This window comes from Leptopilina boulardi, unplaced genomic scaffold (genome assembly GCF_019393585.1).
Source record: "Leptopilina boulardi isolate dan_hultmark-lab unplaced genomic scaffold, ZJU_Lbou_2.1 LbouV2_229, whole genome shotgun sequence".
Classification (NCBI taxonomy): domain Eukaryota; kingdom Metazoa; phylum Arthropoda; class Insecta; order Hymenoptera; family Figitidae; genus Leptopilina; species Leptopilina boulardi.
Window position 1 is genome coordinate 2172511 of NW_026137784.1, and position 15129 is coordinate 2187639.

A 15129-nucleotide genomic window follows, 5' to 3' on the forward strand; every position below is an offset into this window, starting at 1 on the left:
CAATTATAAACCATCTTTATTATTAGGTAATAAAAAAAAATGTAAAAGCAAAACAATTGTTTAATAATAAAAATAGATGTATTACTAATTAACTCACTTTTACTTTATCGCTTTTTTTTACAATACAAAACATAATGTTAAAAAAAAAAATTATTATTTATAATGTAATACAAACTTAAGAAATAGATAAAAAAAAAAAAAAAATTAAATCATATTATCACCAAGAGAATTTTTTTTATCTTGACTCTCGCACCATGCTTTGGCAATGGTTTTTTTCATATCCTCATCGCCCTCTTGATACATTTTTTTCATCATTGTCATTAAACTTGAACTTGGATCTTTTAAATCATCTTCTTGACCTTCTGGAACTAGAGGTTTTTTTAATTCTTTGATTCTTTTTTCAACACCAGTTACGTGTGACCAATTACCAGGTGATTTTTTTGCCAATGAAATGATAATGAGATCGGTTTTTATTTTGAAATTACTTTTTTCGATGTCAATTTTTTCGCAAAGATTTATAATTGGTAGATGATAATTTTTATTATCAAGTCCAAGTACTTGAAGATTCATTGAACATTCGGTGAAATTACAAATAATTGACTCCTTTGGAAGTGAATGAACATTTTTTAATGTTACATAAATCTTCATAAATTTATCAGTTTGATCCCAGCCATAATTGTTTAATTTGACTTCATAAATTTTTGGACCAGATTGTTGAACTAATGTTGATGTTACTTTGATTTCATTTTTATTTATTAAAGTATCAAGTTCAGTTTGTAGTCGTCTTATTTCAATTCCAATGAGATCTTTCGACTTTTGTCGTTTTGCTTGTTGAAGAAGCGAATTGAGATCGTCTATGTCGGATTGAAGCTGAAAATATCGTAAATATTTTGAATTTGTTTTTTATTTTCTTTAGATAAATATATTCAGTTTGCTAAAATTTAAAAGGGAAAAAGAAAAATGAATAGTTAAATTTCAGTATGACTTACTTCTTCAGTCCTAGACATTTTGAATGATTTTTTATACTTTTTTTTTTTTAATTGCAAAAAGCGTTTGTTTGTAGTTATTTAATAGTTAGTTTTTATAGAAACTTTTGAAATTAGATACAAACTTTAATTAAACAAATTTCGTATGAACTTTGTAAAAATTGCTTAGATTCAATGTTGAAGGTTATGTTTGCAATTAATTTTCATGCTCTTTTGGAATTTTTAAAAAAACTCCTATAGTTGTGAATGTAATGCAAATGAGTCGCATTTTAGTTTCTGAAAATTGTCATCATACTGAAGCGCTACAATCGTTTTTGACAATTCACATTTCGGAGGTCCTCGCTGTTTGCGCACATGTTGGTAGAACTGAAAAAATTTAGGTTGGTATTGCGATTTATTTCAAAAATTACCGTTTAGGAAAGTTTCATAAATTCTCAAGTCAGTTTGATTATGCATTGTGTGAATTATATATTTTGTTTATTGCTCAATATTACACTATTTCGGTGATACGCATTGGTTAAAAATTCTATTTGGTGCAATATAAATTATAAAAAATGGTAAGATTTAAAATTTTTACATACTGTTAGAATAATTTTCTTTTATTCTCAAATGTTTTTAACCCACTATCGTAATTCTAACCTCAATATCATGAATTGTAGGCACAAAATTATCGAGGCGATATTCCAAATTCTTCTAAGGTATTAAATTTTATTGAAATTTCGATAATATTTCAATTTCTTTCTATAATATTTATAAAATTTACATGTGTCTATATTTCCCTTTGAGAATATTTTTTATAGTTAAATTTCGTAATTTTATTCAAATGTCTAATTTTTAATAAGTAATAATTTTTTGTTAATTGCAAAATAGTTGCATATTAATAAAATAAAAATAATTAATTGTAAATGATATTGAATTTTATCAACTTTATAATTGAAAACTATATTTATTTAATTATATTAATTTCTTATTTTCAGAGTAGTATTATTGCTGCTGGATTGGGACTTGCGGTTGTTGGATTCACTGGTCGTTATATTTTAAGACGAATGCCAACATTGTCACAAAAAATGGCTGATGCTATGAATGCTTTACCCAAATTAGATTCACAGGTATTTTTTTTGTTGAAATTAAAATTTAATTTCCTTATAATTATATTTTACATAAAATTCTTTCAATAAATTATTTATTTATTTTTAGACATTGGCAAACAGTAAATACTATAAAGGTGGCTTTGAGCCAAAAATGAATAGAAAAGAAGCGAGTTTAATATTAGGAGTCTCACCAACAGCATCAAAAGCAAAAATTAAAGATCAATTTAAAAAAGTAATGATAGCAAATCATCCTGATCGAGGTGGTTCACCATATATTGCTGCAAAAATTAATGAAGCTAAAGATCTTCTAGAAAAATGAATTTAACGTTCCCTATACGTTTTTTTTTTTGCTCCCCGATGGCCGAGAATTGTACAGTTAATCATAAATAGGTAATTTTTCTTTTTTCCTACAAAATTTCTATTGTGACAAACGTTAAAAAAAAAATCCTTGCAAATTTTTCAGTTGTAAATAATCTATAAAATTATGATTTTAAGTGAAATTAATGACTTGATCTTTTCTTTCTGAAAAAAAAAAAAATGAGGAAGATTAGATTAAAATGCGTGTCGTGTTGAGAAAAGAACAATTTTTCATATATATAGAGTAATTTATTCAGATTTAATATTGTTTCTTAATTTTAGAAAACGAATATAGTATTCAAATATTGAGCCTGCTCATTAATTAACAGTCTTTAATTCTGAAAAATATATTACGTTTTAAAATGATGTCGATTATTCTAAAATTGATATTTCAAATCTCAGATTTAAGTGATTACCCTAAATTAATAATAATTTGGGGAATGTTAAAAATTAAAAATTCCTCTCATTTCCAATTTTTTAATTGAGAAATTGATTTTTTTTTTTTTAAATAAAAATGGAGACTATAAAATTTATTTTAAACAAAAATTGAAACATTTTCAAAAAGTTTATTTTTTTTCACTTTCTAATTTAGTTTTCTTAATTCACAAAAATCTGATATTTGGTTTTGTAATGCAAATATCTCAATTTGCTTAACATTTTTTTTTTAATTTTATTTAATTGAATTATTCACAGCAATAAAATCAGTTTCTCAAAAAAGTCACACACAGACACAGCTAACATATTGTATCATATTTGTTCTTTTTTTTTGTTCAATTCATAAAAACGCATTCAAACTTTTAAAAGAAAAGGAAAAGATTCCTTTTGAAAATTGCAATTTTTAGGTAAATTATTGAAAAGAAAAAATATTACAAAACAAAAAATGGAAGATACAGTTCTATATAAGAATTCTATTTTTATGATGATCATTTTTTTCAGCTAAATCAATTAGTTAAATTAAAAATTAAATTATGGCTTGTTTAATTTGTTTTTTCGATCTTGTTAAGTTTTCAAATTTCACAGAAACTGAAATGTTACACAATCCTCTTTTTTTAATTCTATGGCTCTTTTTTTTGTCATAAAACCTATTTTTACCCTTCCAATTAATGACAGTAAATTATTAAAATTGATTTTAATTATTAATGATGAAAAATGAATTCAGCTACGTCGTAGAAAGTTAGTAATACGATCTAAATATATTTTTATTTACGTATAATAATTGACCCTCTTTTTTAAAAAGAAGGGAATCTCGCTTTTTTGAGAACCATTCGTCTCTCGGAGGTTCTAATTCTTAACTTAGTAATTGCGCTACGAGGTAGAGATCCAGGCTCCTTGAAAATGCTCTGAAAAAATTTTATTTTTTTCAGATACAGTAAAAATAGGAATTTATTTCTATTTAATTAGCTTTTTTTTTTTAAATTAATTTCATAAAATACCTGCATAAAGTCATGGCAGTGCAGGACGATACTGTCTTTTGTAATTTCTTTAAAACAACCTGCTAATACTGCAAAATCTTGACAGGCTAATAAATTTCCTTTATTTCTCTTTATCAATGTTAATGCAACTCTAAAAATAATTTTGCTACCTTCATAAAATAAACAATCCCAAATTCTAAGAGTTGTCTGTAAATAATAATTAATTTTCATTATAAATTTTTTTTATGAAAAAATTCATTTAAATTGAATATAATAATTTACCTCAATTGGTAAAACTTCGGCAAATAAACAAATGAACCATTTCGTGGCAATTACAGCCCAGGGTAAACCCAAATTAGTAATATGTTGATGTACATCTGGTATTTTGATTCTAAAATTTCATTTTGCATTTCAATTGATTAGAAAAAAAAAAATCATTTCTTGTTTAGTTGATTAGATTTTATAAAATTTAATTCACCTGACTAATTCTTCTAAGACATCAATGTCTGTTAATAAACCATCCATTGTTGGAGTATAATAATCAGGTAGAATATTCTCAATTAACGCTTTTAGAAGCCAAAATGCTGTTTCTTCATTTTTTGTTACTAAAAATAATAATCCTGCTATGTAATTCAGTCCCTAGAATAGTAAATAGATTTTTTTTATTAATTTTCCATTCGTTTATATTGAATTTTATTTTTCACATTTATTTTTTTAAAAACTTACTTGGCAGTAACCAACGTCTTTGTTTTGATGAGCAAAAGCAAGTAAAATATTATAAAGTTGAAGTTGATAGGCTTTTGTATTATTAAAAAAAATATTGTCGGGAAAAGTTCGAGGAAGATCTGTTCTTATAATTTCTGACACTTCTGAATTATGTGGACCGTCTAACAAATGTTGATATAAACCTGGCGTTGCATTTTTTAATTCTTCTCCTCCACTTACAATGAGCCAAATCTAATTATAAAATTTATTAATTTATTTTAAAAAGCGTCAAATATAATTACGAAAAAGAAAAAAAAAAAAAAACTTACCAATGCTCTGTGTTCTCCAGGAATTCCTTTTCGAACATATCTTTTTAATGTTGCAGTTCGTTGAAGATTTCTTCCATTTTCAATTATTTCTGCCCATTTTTTAGCTCTTTTCGCTAATACCTTTAAATATTCGGACATAAAATCTTCATACGTTTGATAATCAAAATCTGATGATCTTTCGAATCCATATTCGTCCACATTGCTAATTAATAAAAAAAAAAAAAAAATACAAAAATTAGTTTATATTTAAAAACAATCTTTTGTTTACTGATATTCTTATATTTACATTATAGAAATTTTTCTGACTAATATATTGAGCAATTTTATAAGACAGAAAGTCAATTCTTTTTTAACGAAAATTTCTAACAAGATTAGTAAAACAATTGTAATTGAAAATAATCTATTGAAACAATGGTTAATTTTACCTGAAACATGAAGTAGCCATTCCATAATTTGACCTAAAGACATAAATAATAAAAATACACGAAAGGGTTAATCAGCTGATTAAAAGTCTCTAAACTTCCTAAAGAACATTCTCGGGAATATTCTCTTTCATGAGAAAGTTAAAATCGTTAAATAAAACTATAATTTATAAAATCTGGTAAAAGTAGATATAAATACTATATTTAACATATAAATCGAGAAATCCAGTTTTATTTATACTTTTATAAAAGTAAATATATATAAAATTAACCAAAAATGACAGGTGACAGCTGAATGTGCGCTTGCGCATATCGTGGAATATCAAATTTAAGGTTATAATTTAAAAATATTATTTTTCATTACTATTTAATATTAAAATATTATTTTCATATTTAATTTAATATTTTTTGAAATAGTAAAAATAATTTTCTCAAAAATTCCATGACAAAAAGTTATTTTACAAAAATAATGCGTGGCGGGAAAAAAGATGGTGGATTTTAAATAAGTTTAGTTCTACAAGTTGCCGCTACCGCTGTGGTGGCGTTAGTGTGAACCGACGCCATGACGCCATTTGCAATTCCTGTGCAGTACGTGAAGGACGTAATTTATTTATTCCAATCCGTTGAAATCTGAGCGTAAATATAGTATAATTAGCATAAATATACGATAATCTTTTAATTAAAATATTCCGTAATTGTTTGAGAATAATATTTCTTTGACCGGTAAGCTAAATTAATCTAAATATTAAAAAACAAAATTTTAATTCTGTGTCCACTGCGCATCATCATTTTATAGAGCGCGAAGAGTTTTGCTGTTAAATTCACGTCAATTGTACAGCAATGTCAAAAAAAAAAATTATTTTTTCTCAATTTAAAACAAGTGTAATTAACAATTACTAAATTTGCAAGAACAAATTAAATTCACAAACTTTGGAAGCATCAAATTTTTAAGGTTAGTTTTTTTTCTTAATTTAATTATTTAAATTGCAAATTTAGTGAGTATTAATATTTTTTATCCAATATTTTACATATGTAACAATATTTACTATTCTCGAAAATATTATTTATGTAATTTTTTTTATAATCCCCATTTAAAACTCTACAGCTGATTTTAATCGGCCTTTATTCTTTTTTTCACCAATGAAATTCTCTTGTTGAGCTTTTAAAATTTAAATTCAACTGTTATTATTGGTGGAAATAATGAACACATAACCTCAATTTTATAACTGCAAATTTGCATAAGGGTTTTTTTTTCATGCGGTGCATGTGTTTTCCAAAAGTCGGCATTTTCATTTTATTATTTGTTTAGTTTTTGCGATACGCTAATAGTGCGCGTTAATGAAAAATGAGTATATTATATTCAACCGAAAAAGGTTGGATTATTTCCCATCTTCAATATATTGATAAATTGTACGCAAAAGTTCAAAATAGAAACGAAAGTAATTTTTTCTATTCATTGCATTTTAATAAAGATTTATTTAATATAAATTCAAAATTTTTACGAAAAAATCAATTAAAAAACGCGAGTGATGAATTGAGTGTTTCAAAATCGAGAAAGAGAAAGAAATTAAATTTACTGCCTGATGATTTTTTGAAAGAAGTACGTAATTCTGATTTATTAATTGTAATTATACTTTTTGTTTTAACGATGGAAATTTTATATATTGTTTTTTTTTTTTTTTGCCTTTTTTCAGATAAAACATGTGAGAGATATATTTAACAATTTTATGAATACCCTGGAGGCAAAGAAGATATTTTCAAAATCTGTTAATTCGGATAATAATGAAGCTGCACTTACATTGTCTCGTCAATTATTTTATACTAGTCAAAAAGTATTAAATAATTCTTCTATTGAAGGATCATTTATCGAGGAAACATCGATAAAAATTCTAGAAAATGAAGAATTTGTAATTCCCAAAAATTGTGAATTTTTTTGCAACGATGTTCGTAATTTAAATGAAAAATTATCATTCAATAATCAATTTGATTTTATTCTCATGGATCCTCCTTGGTGGAATAAATCTATTCGAAGAAAGAAAGCAAAATTTATTGAATCTAGGTAAGTCTTTTTTTTTTTAAATTTATTATTTTTTTTAATGAAATTTAATTAAATATTATAATATTAGCTACAAAATGATGTACAACAATGAGATGACTAATTTACAAATTGGAAAATTATTAAGTAAAAATGGAATTATTGCAATTTGGTGCACAAATTCAGCAAGTAATTTACGTTGTATTTTAGATGAAATGTTTCCATCATGGGGCGTGAAATTTTTAGCGAAATGGTATTGGGTAAAAGTGAGTGTTTTTTTTTGTTTTCATTTATTAATATTGTATTTTTTTTCCCTAATAAATTATTTTTTTAATAGATTACCAAGTCCGGTGATGTTGTCTGTGATTTTAATGAAACTCATGGAAAACAACCATACGAATTATTAATAATAGGAACTAGTGAATTTAATTCAAAGATTGATATTCCTAATGAAAAATTAATTGTCAGTGTACCAAGTGCAATGCATTCTCACAAACCTCCTCTCAATGGTAAAAATAATAAAATATGAAAATAAAATTTAAAAAAAAATATATATAAATTATTTACAAATAAAAATTAGAAAACTAATTGTAAAATTAATTTTAGAAATCATCGCTCCATATTTAATGGAAAATCCAAAGTGTCTGGAAATTTTTGCACGATATTTGCTGCCCAATTGGACGAGTTTTGGTTATGAAGCTTTAAAATTTCAACATATCGCCTTTTTCACACGCAATGAAGAGGAAAATAAAAATGTTTGAAGTTCAAGACGTAAAATTCTTTATTTATATCGTGAGTAAAATTTTTATTTATAATTTATTTTTTTTTTTCCATTTTTTCAATAAATTAGATTATAAAACGTGTAAAAGGACAAAAAGGAAAAATCTACAAGAACATTTTGGTATATTTTACTGACACTTGTTTTTTTCTTTTTTTTTTACTTTTATCTATTTTTCTGAATTTCCATTTTTTATACACGAACGATATCCATGTGGATTCATTGATTGCCACCTCCAAAAATCTCGACCTAAAATTAAATAATTATTTTAATTAGTTTTATTTAAAAATGTTTGTTATTTTTTTTTTAACTTACACATTTGTTCGACACTGAATTTTGCTTTCCAACAAAGTTCTTCTTCAGCTAATGTTGTGTCGGCAAACATTGATGTTATATCGCCCTCTCGTCTGTCTTTAATTACATAAGGCACCGATGTTCCTGTTACTTTTTCAAATGTTTTTACTAATTCAAGAACTGAGACTCCTTTACCCGTTCCTAAATTAAATATCCTTAATCTCATATGTTTCTTATAGAGTGCTGATAATGCAGCAACATGTCCCGTTGCCAGATCCATAACATGAATATAATCTCGTATTCCTGATATAAAAATTAAAATTAAAATTTTATCCCCTTAATTTTTATGATTTTAAAGTTTATTTTTTATTATTAATTATTAATTTTGGACTTTAATAATATTTTTCATCTTTGGAATTTTATTATTAATTTCATACCTGTTCCATCTTCAGTTGGATAATCTCCTCCAAAAATAATAAGTTCGGGTTTAAGACCCAATGCAACTTGTGATATGTAGGGCATTATATTTGTATACTTTTTCGTAGGATCTTCACCTATTAAACCACTTGGGTGAGCACCCACTGGATTAAAATATCTCAGAGAAATTATATTCCAACTCTGGAATAAATAAAAAAAAAAAATTGTAATTTCTTTTTTAAAACTGATTTCTTTGAAAAAAAAATAGTAATAATGTATTTTCTATTCTATTTTAAAAAAATTGAATTTCTTTTTTTTATACCTTTTCGGCTCTTGTTATGTCGTTTAGCATTTCTTCGATAAAGTACTTTGTTCGACCGTAAACGTTTGTTATATTTCCAGTAGGATGATCTTCTGTTATAGGAAGACTCTTTGGTTCTCCATAAACTGTACAAGAACTACTGAAAACTAACTGAAAACAACCAGCAGCTTTCATGACCTAAAAAATTAATTAAATTATTAATAACTTTAAATTTTTACCTGCAAAAATATTAATTAAACGAAAAATATAATAAAATTCTTGAATTTTTTTTTTCACCTCTAGCAAATTGATAGCACCAATTATATTATTTCGATAATAGTGAAGTGGAATTTCCATAGATTCACCAACAGCTTTTATAGCTGCAAAATGAATAACGCAATCGATTTTGTGCTGAAAAAAATAAATTTTTTATTAATTTTTTTTTTTTTTTAATAAAATTAAAATGGTTGATTTTGTTACCTTGTTAAAAACCTCTTGGAGTCTTCCTTTATCAAGAAGATCACAATTGTAAAATTTAACTTTTTTCCCAGTTATTTTTTCAACTCGTTTCAAAGCCGCTGATTGTCCATCATCTTCATTTACACTATTTGTAAAATTGTCAATTGATATTACATCGTATCCACTTTCTAAAAGTTCAACAATACAATGACTACCAATATAACCAGCGCCTCCAGTTACAAAAATTGTCTTCCATTCTGTTGTTGCCATCCTAATAGAATAAAAAATTTAATTTTCAAAAATATCATTTATTGAAAAATAATTAGGTTCGAATTTAATTATTCATTACTTAATTTATATTTAATTTAACATTTTTATTCTTATTTTAAATAACTTTTATTTTGTTACATGTTCTTTTAAAATAATTATTTTTCAATGACTTTTATACTGTAGAGAAAAATATCTATGTAACTAGTATCAATGAAGCAATTGAATAATCAATAATTATTTACTGTATATGTTTGAAACTACAAACTTCTATAGAGTCTAAAAAGAATTTGTAGAATTTTAACTATTCTGTATATATATAATTCAAGTTGAATTAGAGGAGAAAAGGAAATATAGAACAGAATAATAAATTACTTGCTCACAAAGTTTTTCGAAGACTATATATCTTCATTAATAAATCAATGCATCTTTCTAATGTAAATTGCATATTCTACGCGTCCATAGTTTTGTTTAATATATTTTTCACTCTTAGAAGAATAAAGAAAAAAAAAATTGTATATTTTCTAAATTAATATTAAAATATTTCATTTTAAATTTAGAAATTAATTTAAAAAAAATTTATTCTCTTTAATATTTAATAATTAGTAATATTAATATTTAATCAAAAAATTTATATTTCCTATATTTTGATAAATTCAATTTAGACTCTATAATAAATTGAAGTATTTTATTAATAAATTATTTTTATAGAATTTTTTTTTCAAGTCCAAATTGCAATATTGTGTTGTCTTCTGTAGTCATTGACTTCAAAAGGGACCATTTTGCAGGTGTACGGACGTTCACCTTTAATCAAAGTAAGGAAAGCGAGTTCAAGGTCGTGACAAGTCTCCTGTTTGAGATCTTTTAATTATTTCACCTTAATGAATTTTTCAAGTCATTATAATTATAAGATTAATAATTATTTCCCAATTTTTATATTCACTTTTTATTAATAATTCAAATTGACAATCAAAGAAGTTTTCTTCAAAAATTTTTAAATTATAATTTTTATAATAATAATATTAATAGTAGAAAATTTTTAATAAATTTATTATATTTTTAGTAAAGTTTTTATATTTTTTTAAAATAGAGAATATTTACTCTAGTGAATGAACTCATGTCATAGATATTTAATGACATCTCCACATGTTTACGTGAAACTTGGAGAATTTTTTTTATTTGAACAAAAAATCAAATTTATTTCTCAGTAATTCTTATGGCATCGCATAATTCCTCTCTCACTAATACGAACGTAACGGTATAATCGAGAAATTCTTGAAGCAACTTAAGGAAATGTTTCCCTTTAGTTATATTGTATAGAGTCATTAGTTTAATGATTAATTTCAGAAATAATTTTTTTTTATATAAATAATGAAAAAAAAATTGCTTTATAATTATTTTGATATTGAATATTTTTTTTCACAATTTTTTTTCGTATTTTGCATTTTTTTTCGATTGTCAATTATTTTTAAAAAGAAAACAAATTATTTGTTTCGAATTTTGTTTTATTTGTAAAAAAAAATTCATGTTTCATTTTAAGAAACTTCAATTAAAATTAATAAATTTTTTTAATCGAAAGTGTTGGATAATTAAAAATTTACTCTTAAATATCTTTGTAATATTTATTTGTAAAATTGTATAATTAATGTATATTTTATTTATTTGTAATAAATTTTTGTGTATTTTAATTTACTGTTTATTTTTGTTTTGAAATTAAATTTTTTTTTAGAAATTTTAATTTTACATTATAAATTAATTATTTTCGATTTGTAATAAAGAAATTTTTTTTTTTTTGGTTTCAGAATTTGTGACTGATAAAATTGACGAACCTGTTGACGGAATCCATGTCGATGGAGGAAAACAGAAGTTGTTTGAGACACTTTCAATTATAAAATGAGACAATCCACTTAATGAGACTGGAAAATCGGATGGTTTTCAGCTTTTTAGCTTCGTCGTTGGAAACCAATTGATGATGCATCACATCTGCACAACCGTTCTCAAAGACTTAAAGGCTGCTGAAGCTCTTCTGGCTCCCCTCCATCCTGGTTTGACCTAATATCCCTATTTAAACCTTCACCAATCTCTAAGAACTCAGTCGGTATTAGTCTTTATTCAAGGACATCTTCAGTCTCTTCTTTCAAAAAAAAAAAGAAGAAAAAAAAAAAAAATTTCAATGGGTGCATTAATTTCCATTGACGTGTTGATACATTACTTAAAATTGGATAGTTTTCATTTTCTTTTATTTCAATTTTGACACATTATTTAATTTACGCATTTGATAAAATTCTCGTTAAAAGAAATTGGTATCGAAGTATAAGTTTCTAATTTTGGGAATTTAGATGAAAATTTAAAGAAAAAATTTTTTTTAATCATTTTTTTAAATTATAAAAATTTATCATTCAATAGAGAATTTTGTGATTATTTGTAACTTTATAGTTAAACATGAAAAAAAAGTTTGACATTTTTTCTCCCTAATAATGTGAGACTTTCTTAATTTCACATGTTTTCGAAATCGAGATAAATTTGCATTTTTTTCAAACTATAATATACATACAGGGTAATAAATAAAGTTATGAAATTTTTGTAGAGACTGATTATGTTCTTGAATTTTCAAAAAGTCATCAAATTTCGATATTTGCATTAAATCTCAAAGACTAATAAAAAATAGATACCGATTGTTTTTTTTTTTTAAATTTAAATAAAAGAATTTTATGAATGAATATAATAATTAGAATGATTTAAATTTAACTAAATTATACAAATTTTATTATTTTTGAGCCGCAAATAGAAATCTTTTTCTTCATTTGCGAGTGTAAACAAAATTTTCTTGAGAAAAATATTAGTTTTAAAAGAAAAAGAGAGAATATTCATAACTTCTTTTATTAGATTTAAAAAACAAATTCTTAACAACATTCTATATGTACAAAATTTAAATAATACATGAGCTCAATTCATTCGTATTGTATTGAAAAGATTATTTTTATTCCTATTTTTTTTTTTTTTTTATTTTAAACACTTGCAGATTTCTCTTTAACTTTTATTAAAGGAAACATTTTTCTTTTCGTTTTTTTTTTTGTAAATTAATATAAATGATTCGAAGTATTTTAATTTAATTAATAGTAAATTTTTATTAACTAAACAAGAATTAGAAATAATATTTAGAAATTGAAAAAAATTATTTTCAATTTAACAACAATTTTTCATGTTCTTTTCAGTTTTTAAATTATTATTTTAATTAATTTTTTTGACATGACAACGTCTTACTACGAGGTAATTAAATAAATTTTTTTTTAAGTGTGTTTAAGTACAAAAATAAATACGAAATAAAAATCTTATAAAATATATTTTAATTAATTAAAAAAGACGTTGTCACGATCAAAATTCTCCGTCTGTATAATTTTTTATATTTAATTCTGAGATGTTTAAAAATGCTATAAACTTACATTTCCAGGGGAAAATAAAATTTTTGTATTTTATAGACATGCAAAATTTTTTCAAATTACCAAATTTAATTTTCATTAAAATTTATATTGTAAATTAATAAAATTCAACTGATTAATAATTAGCAGATAATATTTTTGCTAAGAGTTTAATTTTCATTCACATGTTTATAATGTAAGTTTATAGTAATTTTCGTCTAATTGCATATATAATTTGTAAATTTTAACAAATTTTTTATTTCAGTATTTTTTTTTATATTCATAGGAAATTTTTGAATTCAAATTTTTTTTTTGTTTACAGGTTCGCAATTTATCAGCAGATGTCGCTTTCACTAAAAAGTACTAATTCTCACTGTGAGATGGCGCCACCAATCCATTTTTTTAACGGAAATAAAATTTCCCATCAACAATCGATGACAGTTGGAGCAAACTATAATATATATATATTCGTTGAAAGAAATATCGTGATAAAAAAAAGATAAAAGCAGTGTGAAATAAAGTGAAATTCTTAATTAATTATCAATATATCGCGAATAATAATCATAGTCTTCATTCGTTAAATCGTAAAATTATAAATCCTTTAAATCGTGACTCGCGAAAATACATACTAAACCAGCAGACATTTGTGCCGGAGTGAGAACGTCATGTTGACTATGACGATATATAAGTGAACTTTTATCAATAACATATACTTTAAATTCGTTATCGCAATTGTTTTTTAACGTTTAAAATCTTCTTTTAAATAATAACACATTTTGTTTCACGTTTATACCTTATCAGTTTGATAAACAATTCGTTTTAGTTTTTATTTTAATATATACTACTACATATGTAGTCGGTGGAAAAAGAAAAAAAAAGTCATATTTATTCGAATTCTATCTCTCTCTCTCGTCCATTGTGTGTGCTTTCGTCTTGGAGAAAATTTGTGTTTGTGAAATTGTGTTTATTATTCACGGGATTAGTGCAAAAAAAAAAAAATATCAACTGGAATTCTGGACCCAAGGAAGGCAATTGTCCCTAACATCGACGACGACGACGACGTATCTCGGACAACATGACAGAACCTGGAAAAATGTAAGTCTCTCTTTCTCTCTCTCTCTTTCTTTTTCTCTCGTATATTTTGCGTAATAATTGTTCACCACGAGGGCGCGGGAAACGAGCATGGACTCGCCAAAAGAGGTTGGAAACCATCGCACAATTTTCTCTCTTCTAGCAATTATTATCATTTTTTTTTTTTTTTTTTCATATCTCGTCTTTTAGAATGGAATTGGAAACTAGAATACTATTTTGAATTTTCAATATTTTGTGAGATTTTTTTTTTTTTTTTATCTCGGTAACATTTTTTTTTTCTTTGAAAGACATCTGCGATTCTTTTATTACGCAAGACACGCTGAAATGCAATAAGTTTCTGCCTTGTCTGCTCATTGAATTTTGCATTTGTGTGAGAGACTGCATAGAAAATACGTGATGTCAGGGGTTTTAGAGTTATATGTAAATTTTTTTTTTATTATTATATATTTATATATATATATATATGAAAATAGAATTTCGGTTGTAAATCATTCAAATAATTTCTTTTAATTTATACAATGCCAGAAGTAGCTGCTGCTCTTTTTAAAAAATTTTTTTTTACTAAAAAGAAAAGATATTTTTTTTTTTTTTTTTAACAAAAATTTAGTTTTTATGTCAATTTATTAATAATAATAATAAATATTGTGAATTAATTTTTATAGATGAAATCAAATAAGTATATAAAAATTATTAAAAAAAAATAGAAAATAAAATAAAAAATAGAAAAAAATACCGACAAGGCCAGCCTAAATGAGAACTCGAGAG

General features: G+C 24.4%; 6 protein-coding genes across 9 annotated transcripts in view; 3 read left to right on the forward strand and 3 right to left on the reverse strand.

Annotated features, from left to right (window-relative positions):
- Positions 1 to 79: 79 nt before the first annotated feature.
- On the reverse strand, positions 80 to 1205 carry LOC127280115 (calcyclin-binding protein). Its single transcript, XM_051302945.1, has 2 exons — positions 990 to 1205; positions 80 to 870 (listed from the first exon to the last, which is right to left on the reverse strand). The coding sequence occupies exons 1-2, from the start codon at positions 1005 to 1007 to the stop codon at positions 205 to 207; spliced, it is 684 nt and encodes a 227-aa protein (XP_051158902.1). The 5' UTR covers positions 1008 to 1205; the 3' UTR covers positions 80 to 204.
- Positions 1206 to 1379: 174 nt separating this feature from the next.
- On the forward strand, positions 1380 to 2577 carry LOC127280116 (mitochondrial import inner membrane translocase subunit TIM14). Of its 2 annotated transcripts, XM_051302946.1 has the most exons (4): positions 1392 to 1543; positions 1646 to 1684; positions 1964 to 2095; positions 2184 to 2577. In XM_051302946.1, the coding sequence occupies exons 1-4, from the start codon at positions 1541 to 1543 to the stop codon at positions 2394 to 2396; spliced, it is 387 nt and encodes a 128-aa protein (XP_051158903.1). In that variant the 5' UTR covers positions 1392 to 1540; the 3' UTR covers positions 2397 to 2577. The 2 variants fall into 2 exon arrangements, with proteins under 2 accessions (XP_051158904.1, XP_051158903.1); XM_051302947.1 differs by lacking the exon at positions 1646 to 1684 and having other exon boundaries at positions 1380 to 1543.
- Positions 2578 to 3612: 1035 nt separating this feature from the next.
- On the reverse strand, positions 3613 to 5603 carry LOC127280113 (growth hormone-regulated TBC protein 1-A). Its single transcript, XM_051302943.1, has 7 exons — positions 5306 to 5603; positions 4881 to 5082; positions 4573 to 4803; positions 4325 to 4485; positions 4129 to 4237; positions 3868 to 4053; positions 3613 to 3774 (listed from the first exon to the last, which is right to left on the reverse strand). The coding sequence occupies exons 1-7, from the start codon at positions 5323 to 5325 to the stop codon at positions 3664 to 3666; spliced, it is 1020 nt and encodes a 339-aa protein (XP_051158900.1). The 5' UTR covers positions 5326 to 5603; the 3' UTR covers positions 3613 to 3663.
- A 922-nt stretch (positions 5604 to 6525) lies between these two features.
- Positions 6526 to 12813, forward strand: LOC127280111 (N(6)-adenine-specific methyltransferase METTL4). Of its 2 annotated transcripts, none has more exons than XM_051302940.1 (6): positions 6526 to 6902; positions 6997 to 7361; positions 7429 to 7603; positions 7675 to 7846; positions 7944 to 8129; positions 10642 to 10907. In XM_051302940.1, the coding sequence occupies exons 1-5, from the start codon at positions 6648 to 6650 to the stop codon at positions 8096 to 8098; spliced, it is 1122 nt and encodes a 373-aa protein (XP_051158897.1). In that variant the 5' UTR covers positions 6526 to 6647; the 3' UTR covers positions 8099 to 8129; positions 10642 to 10907. The 2 variants fall into 2 exon arrangements, with proteins under 2 accessions (XP_051158897.1, XP_051158896.1); XM_051302939.1 differs by lacking the exon at positions 10642 to 10907 and adding an exon at positions 11656 to 12813 and having other exon boundaries at positions 6527 to 6902.
- On the reverse strand, positions 8101 to 11831 carry LOC127280112 (UDP-glucose 4-epimerase-like). The gene is made up of 7 exons (XM_051302941.1): positions 11683 to 11831; positions 9608 to 9857; positions 9425 to 9538; positions 9149 to 9325; positions 8847 to 9027; positions 8431 to 8712; positions 8101 to 8364 (listed from the first exon to the last, which is right to left on the reverse strand). Exons 1-7 carry the CDS (start codon positions 11697 to 11699, stop codon positions 8285 to 8287), a joined length of 1101 nt encoding a protein of 366 aa, XP_051158898.1. The 5' UTR covers positions 11700 to 11831; the 3' UTR covers positions 8101 to 8284.
- Positions 11754 to 15129, forward strand: part of LOC127280108 (TLD domain-containing protein 2) — a 140743-nt gene continuing 137367 nt past the window's right edge. For both annotated transcript variants that reach the window (XM_051302929.1, XM_051302931.1), the window contains exons 1-2: positions 11754 to 11898; positions 13595 to 14367. In XM_051302929.1, coding sequence (XP_051158886.1) covers positions 14348 to 14367 — 20 coding nt within the window. In that variant the 5' untranslated portion in view covers positions 11754 to 11898; positions 13595 to 14347. The remainder of the gene's footprint in view (positions 11899 to 13594; positions 14368 to 15129) is intronic.